The sequence below is a fragment of the Pollachius pollachius genome (assembly GCF_949987615.1).
Source record: "Pollachius pollachius genome assembly, chromosome: 1".
NCBI lineage: Eukaryota > Metazoa > Chordata > Actinopteri > Gadiformes > Gadidae > Pollachius > Pollachius pollachius.
The window spans coordinates 31,915,818-31,923,317 of NC_136934.1; the positions used below are offsets into that span (position 1 = coordinate 31,915,818).

At 49.2% G+C, this 7,500-nt stretch overlaps 1 protein-coding gene across 1 annotated transcript in view; it reads right to left on the reverse strand.

Annotated features, from left to right (window-relative positions):
• grin2db (glutamate receptor, ionotropic, N-methyl D-aspartate 2D, b) overlaps window positions 1–7,500 on the reverse strand; it is a gene marked incomplete at both ends in the record, with an annotated part of 33,154 nt that overhangs the window by 25,171 nt on the left and 483 nt on the right. The window contains 3 exon segments of the mRNA XM_079740305.1: window positions 1–211; window positions 4,370–4,636; window positions 6,802–7,008. The exon segment at window positions 1–211 is cut by the window's left edge and continues 118 nt beyond it. Of these exon segments, the coding sequence (XP_079596431.1) occupies window positions 1–211; window positions 4,370–4,636; window positions 6,802–7,008 (685 nt within the window).

Consider the following 7,500-nt stretch of genomic DNA (forward strand, 5'->3'; position numbering starts at 1 on the left):
CCGACACGCCCCGGGCGATCCTCCGCCGGGGCTCGTCGCGCCACCCCTGGGGCCGCACGGCGAACAGCGCCCGTGGCAGGTTTTCCATGCCCAGACCCGCCAGGGCGGGCCCCACGGCGAACCACATGTGTGAGGCGCCGGCCTGACCCGCAGCCGAGGCTGCCCGGAACACCATCTCGGCCTCCTCCTGGGAGCAGTAGAGCAGACGCACCTGGAGGACACAGGGGAGTAAGGTAGGGAACGGAGACGGAGGGTGGACGCGCACGCACGCACAGGCACACACATGTGCGCACACACACGTACGCGCGCACACACAAACACACACACACACACACGCGCACACACGTGCACACAAACAGGTAAGCACACCCACACGTACGCACACACACATTCTAGTGAGATAAGGAGGGGGAGACAGAGTGAGACAGAGGATGGGGAGGAGGAAGGGATGGTAGATCAAAAGAGTTGATGTGCGCTGGTGTGTGTTTTATGTGTGTGTGTGTGGGGGGGGGGGGGGGGTTGTCTGTGTGTGTGTGAGTGTGTGTCTCATAAGCTGGTGAGATAAGGTTTAAGGGTGACAGGAAATATAGGACAAGCTTAGTAGTAGGAGTGAGAGGGATGAGGGAGGGTGAGCGAGAGTCACACACACACACACACACACACACATGCACACACACACAGTTGTACACTTACAGGCACACATACACTCACACACACAGGAAAAAGGGGACGACAGCATATGTGTGTTTGAGTGTGTGTGCATGTGTGTGTAGTTTTTGTGACGCCCTCCTAACCAGGAGGTGTGAGACTTTCCTTAATGAGCTCGGTCCTGATGAAACAGGATACAATAATGAACAAAGAAAACAGGAGTGGAACAAGATGGCAGGGACTGACTGAGAGACAATGACATATCACAGAGAGAGAGAGAGAGAGAGAGAGAGAGAGAGAGACACAGATATATATGTATGTATATATATATATATAGAGAGAGAGAGAGAGAGAGAGAGAGAGAGAGAGAGAGAGAGAGACACACACACACACAGACTCATGTCTCTGTGTATGTGTGTCTTTCTCTCTGGCTTAAGAGCAAGCAGTGATTATGAGGAATGGTTAAATCATGGTTAATGTTGTTCTTTAAAGACGGTTCACTTTGGCCATGAGGGATATCAGGAGGATGAGCTGAGTAGCGGGAAGAGGGACAGGAAGTACTGCAAGGTGGGGGAAAAGAGTAGTCTGAGGAGAACGAAGGGGGGAGAAAAGAACGTTGAGTTCGACATATTTTTGGGTGAGGTCAGGGAGTAGAGAGATAAAAAGATGTTTGTGACAGCAATGGGTTTGGTTGGGAGAGAGACGTAAAGCATCAATGCAGAGAGGGAGAGAGGGGGAGAGAACTAGATAAACACACACAAGAGGAATGACAGGGAAGTTAAAGAGGGGAATGAAAGGAAAAGCAGAGAGAGAGGGAGAAAGAGAGAAAGAGAGAAGAGCTTACGGCACAAACACGTACAAGGAATGAGGCAGCACAGAGAGAGAGGGAGAGAGAGGGAGAGAGAGACAAATAGAGAGTGAGAGAGCTATAAACAAGATGGAATCAAGTCCTTGCTGTAGCTGGGGGTGAGGATGCAAGGAGGGAGTTGAACCAACAAGGGATTCTTAGGGTAGAGAGAGTTGGTTGTGGAGGATTGACAAGGGAGCGAGACAGAGATAGAGCGATAGAGAGAGAGAGAGAGAGAGAGAGAGAGAGAGAGACAGTGAGATAGAGAGATAGAGAGACAGCAACATAGGGAGAGAGAGAGATATAGAGAGAAGTAGAGCGACAGAGAGATAGAAGAGTGCTGGACAGTGCGATGACCAAGGGTCTGTGGGGTGGGAGGTTAAGAGAGAAGGGGGAGTGGGGTTAAATGCTGACAAACACCACCCAAGGACACAGAGAAAGGAGAACTAAAAACAGAGTCTGGTGGTGAGGAAAAGCAGGGGTGCGATGGAGGATGACGGCTGTTTCAAGCAGGACAGTAGTTGGAAAAAGCAGAGTGGGAGCACATTTTGAGAATTGCGTTTTCATTGAATTTTGAACTGTAATGGGTTGGCAAAACAATTAAGCCTGTGTGCCAATAAACTCCCAGTGAATTAGGACGGGAATGAGAGCGACAGACAGACACAGGGGGGAGAGAAACGGAGAGAGGGGGGAGGGAGGGAGGAGAGAGGGAGGGAAAGCAACAAACAGAGAAGCAGGCTTGGCTGACTCTAACAGGAAGGAGAGAAGAACCCAGTTATAAACAGGCACCGACACTCTCTAACGAAGGAACCCACAGGAAGAAATGAATAGAAAACACTCTCAAGAAAGGGAAAGACAGAGGAGAAGCCGGAGATAAACTGACAAATATACAATGGCAGAAGCTGGAAGAGAAATGGAAGAAAAGGGGAGACAGGGAGAGAGAGGGAGAGATTTGAGTGCAAATCGATCAGCGGGCCTGTGGCAGCCTACAATGTAAAACACATTATCCAACATGGGTTACAGAAAGAGAGAGAGAGAGTGAGAGAGAGAGAGAGAGAGAGAGAGAGAGAGAGAGAGAGAGAGAGAGAGAGACAAGGAAAATAGCCTGTAATGGAAACATATGCAGCATCACTAAGCCATTACAAGCATTTATTTAACCTCTGATAAAGAAAAAAAGCTAGCCAAATAGAGAGGGACAAAGATGAGGGTGTTAGAACAGGCAGAGAGTACAGCGAGGAGAGGCAGGGGTTAACGCCAGCACTGCGTATAGGCAACCTGCTGCAGGCAGTATGTTATATTAACACTGACACTAGTGGTGTGGAGCCTAAGGAATCCAATACACATGCACAGGCACAAGCACAAGCACAAGCACACACACACACACAAACACACACACACAAACGTGCATCCACACACACACACACACAAGATCATGACATGCTTTCAAGAAACAACAAGCCAATAAACTCACACATATATACAGCGACACACATAGAAAGACATACAAGCACACGCACATACACAGACACATACACACATACAGACACACACACACACACATACAAACAGAGAGCTGCAGTGGACATGCTGGGACATCAGCGATGACATTGAGACCCAGACTGAAGTGATGTGAGGGCGGGCAGTTCCAGTGACTGAGGGGAACATGCAGCAACAGAGATGGACAAAGGGGCCGCGGGAGTTAGGGATAGCTGGCCATACGGAGATTGAGGTGAGAGTAACACCGGTCACAGAGAGAGAGGCAGAGAGGGAAGAGGAGGGCGGTGGGAGAGAAATAGAGAGAGAGGGAGAGGAAGAGAAAGAGAGAGAGAAGGGGAGGAAGGCCTTGTCTCTGGGCAAAGAATTGCTAGAGAGAACGAAGCAAGAGGGAGGTGGGGTGGGGGAGTTAGAGGAGGAGAGGAGGAGAGGGGTGGAAGAACAGGAAGGGGAGTTAAAAAATTTAAGAGGCAAGATTTGAGGGAGGGATAGGACATAATGGAAGGTGTTGGAAGGAACCAAGTGGACAAGTAGAGGGATGGAAGAACGTGTGTTCGAAAGACGAGAGAACAGAGGGGAAGGAGAATAAGTAAAGAATTAATGTTTGATGAGGAAGAGAGCGGGAGCGAGAGCGAGAGAGCAAGAGAGAACAAGGGTGCATTCATGTGAAGAAATGAAACATGCCAGCAGTACAGTCTGAAAACATGAGTCACTTTGGTAAAGGACAGTGTATCTGAGATGTGAATTTCAAGGGTGGGAGTGTACTTGCATAATCAAAACCACAAGCCAATCACACAAGTAAGAGTGACAGGGTTTGACGCGCCTAATCAGAGGGATTTATCGGTTTAAGGACGGAGGTTCGTCACCTTGGCAAAAGTTGTCCACAAAACAGCCAAATGAAATCAGCCAGGTCTACATGGCATTGATCAAAATAGCAAATTGTGCCACGCTAGGGTCCTGATAAAAAGACTGAAGTTAAATTTAGACCGATTTTTGCATGACAATATTTCCAACCTCCGCTCTCGTCAACAGAAGGCTGCAGCGTTTTGGCTCTGCACACCACAACACCTGTTACAGCGTGTCACACTTAGAAGCCCCGCCAGCCAATCAGAAGGACCCATGGTGTCTGCTTGTACTGTGGCAGTGTTCTTATATCCCTCGCCAGGTGACACGTGGACGGGGAGGAGAGCAGAAGCGTAGAGGAGAGAGGGGAGAGAGAGAGAGGTGTGGAGGGAAAGAGGGAGGGACGAAGAAGGAAGGAAAAACAGCCGATAGCCACCACCACAACCACGACCACCACCGCCACCACGCTGCCGCCGCCACTTCCTCCCCTTTCCTCACCCCCTTCTCCGCTAACCCCTCCCTCCCCCCCTGTCTCACCTGCGCCTCGTTCTCCTTGAGCAGCCGGCGGGTGCGCGCGCCCCCCGGGTCGTCGGTCACGTTCAGGATCACCACGCTCTTCTTCTCCCAGCCGATGAAGGAGCCGTCCGTCAGGCCCTCGACCACCGACAGGAAGTCCTGGTAGCCGTGGTGACGCGTGGACACCACGGAGAATGCCGTCCAGTCGTACTCCTCCAGCACCTCGAATATCACCTCCAGCTGGAGGGCGGTGGAGGAGCTGAACTGGAGAAAGATGGAGCCTGTCTCCTGATTTAGGGGGGAGGGGAGGGGAGGGGGAGGGAGGGAGGAGGGGGGAGGGGGGAGAGCAGTATGATTCTGTTCAGTGTACAGACACACACACACACACAACAACGACAGCAACGGTCCGGGCTAGCTTCTCTGGCAGTACACAGAAGGAGTGCGTTCAGTGTAGCACCAGAGATGCGTGTTTTAATGGAGTATAAAACGTGAGACGGCCACAGGGCCAACGCAACAAGAGATGAAGTGTGAAGCCTGCACAGAACTGCAGGGGGAAAATGGTGCTCTGAAAGGCTGACTTTTATCAGGGAGGAGAAGATGAATACTAGGAAGATCATGGAAGTGTCAAAAATGTTCGCCCCTCAAGAGTCAAAAGAGGTACAATAATTATTGTTGTTCGTTCATTGGTTGCTTTTTGGCTATTTCAGTAGGATAATGTTAAAACCTTCCTGGTTCATCTTACAGACACACACACGTGCACACCCACACGCATACACAAATTCACGCACACACACGCACGCGCACACACACACACCCTCACACCCGCGCACACACACAAACAGACACAAACACACACGCACAAGTTACACAGTACAAACATGCACATGCGTAACCCACCCTCCTCCAGAACATCAGAGGCAGTAACAGCCGCCCAGTTTGCTGCCATTTACAGATCAAACACGGCAGCATCCCGGCGGACCGCAGACCTTGACCTTCTGGCTACCGCCCCCTATCTCCCATGATGCCTTTCACCTCCATTGTCACATATATACAACTGTCACAGAGAGGACATCTGTCGCACAGCATATGAAATGCCATGGAGTGTCTAACATTTCAACCCGGTATTAAACCCGATGGTTCTCCTCAATGGTGTTATTTCAAACAGTATTCCGGTGGGTTTTTATCTAAAGTGATGGTGTGCGCTCTACGATGGATTAATTTTGTAATATCAACATTAACAAGATCTGGAAGGGGAACAGGTCTGTCTGTATTGAGTGTCTGGACTATGTGGGAGTTTGGCTTGAAAGAGGGAACATGTTTCACTTTTCTAAACCAAATTCAACACTAAGAGAAGTTAGACGTTAAACAATAACGTTGATGATGGTAATGGTCTTCATGTAACACTGGTTACTAGTTACGAGACCCAACTGAAACATGTGAATACGTATAAGGTTTGCAGAGAAAAAACTGCAGTTATTGAAAACAAGCATCATGTTCAGCAGGGGAGAACCTTGGCCATCAGTCAACGCACAACGACCCATGGCTGCATGTAAACACTGTCAGAATCGCTGTTGCAACAATATTTATTTTATAAATCTCCAAACAGAAATAAAAAAAAAAGATTAATTCTAACGAGTAGGTGACAGTTTGGAATCCCTTGATGCAATATTGAAAATCGTTGGTTAGCTGTGTAAGCTCTATGTAAACTCATACTGTGTATCTCAACGTGGTCGCCGGTTTGTGTCAGCTAACCGGTGAAGGCAACCTGTGCAGGTTTCTGCACAAGTCGCCTGAACCGGCTCCTTAAATCATTTGTGTGATCAACGTGATGTCAAGCAAACATCAGGTTTCTTGTAAGCCAAGTTGGCTTGACCAACCGCTCTAATCGAGGCATATCCTGCTGGCAAACAGGCCAAGCCATATTTTTTGTTTCTGTGATTTTTTTTGATTTTTTTTAGCAGTTAGTTATTCAAAGCATTTGTTCCTCAGAGTGTGTTGCTCGAAAACGACTCCTTGTCGATTTTTTTTTAGGGAGGGGTACATTGTGTTCCTTCACAATAAAAGCAGCTAACGACCCTGTGTTTTACGGTATTGCCTCTAGACGTTAAAAATGCATGGACTCGCATGGACAGATTTCTTGAGAAAAAGCAACGGGGAGAGCAGCAGCCTGTCAGCAGGCCAGCAACAGATTTGGTTTGGCTGAAAGCGATGCCAAACTTTAAACAGCACGCCTTCAGGCTTGTAATCACTGAGCATTAGTCACGTCTGCTTCTGCATGGCTGTGCAGACCTAGACTATCTCTCATCTGTGTCTCAACCACAAAAGTTGCACGCCACATTTTTTTTAAAATGGATACAGATAAATTTCCACACTGTTACACACGCAAACGAACACACACACACACACACACACAAATACACACACACACACACAAGTCAACACACCCTACCTACCTGTGGCATCCGCCCCAACCCTGCTCCCCCTCCGACTGCCACAATAGGCAGTCCTGTTTGGGCCGAGACAAACTCCAGCATCGGGGCCAGGGGCCCCCAGGCTGTCGGGGGGGGCCTCTCCTCCTCGTACACCAGGCCCTGCAGGGGCCTCGCTGCCAGCAAGTCACACAGCTGGGACAGCACCGTCTTAGGGCTGCTGTCGTTCACCTGGAGACAAAGGGAGGAGGGAAGACAGGCAGAGAGACAGTGAGAGAGAGGGGGAGGGAGCGTGGAAGAGAGAGAGAGGTATTGAGATAGAAAGAGAGAGAAACAGAGAGAGAGAGTATGGAGGCAGTCAGAGAGAGGGTGAGGGAGTGGAGAGAGGTATAGAGACATTAAGAGAGAGGAGTGAAAGACAGATTTATAGAGACCATAATAGAGAGAAGGAGTGAGAGAGAGAAGTATAAAGACAGTAAGAGAGAGAGAGAGCAGTGTGACAGAAATATATTGAGACAGTTATATAGATAAAGAGAGACAGCGGTATAGAGACATTAAGAAAAAGAGAGGGGAGTGAGAGAGAGAGAGAGAGAAAGAAAGCTAGAGAGGGAGAAAGAGAGAGCACCACAGGTTGTACAGGAAAAGGCCATAGTCTTCTGTTTCAGTGTTGCTTGTGTGCACGGTGTTATGGCACGCTGCGTCTAGTTCACAATGCGCGCGGCG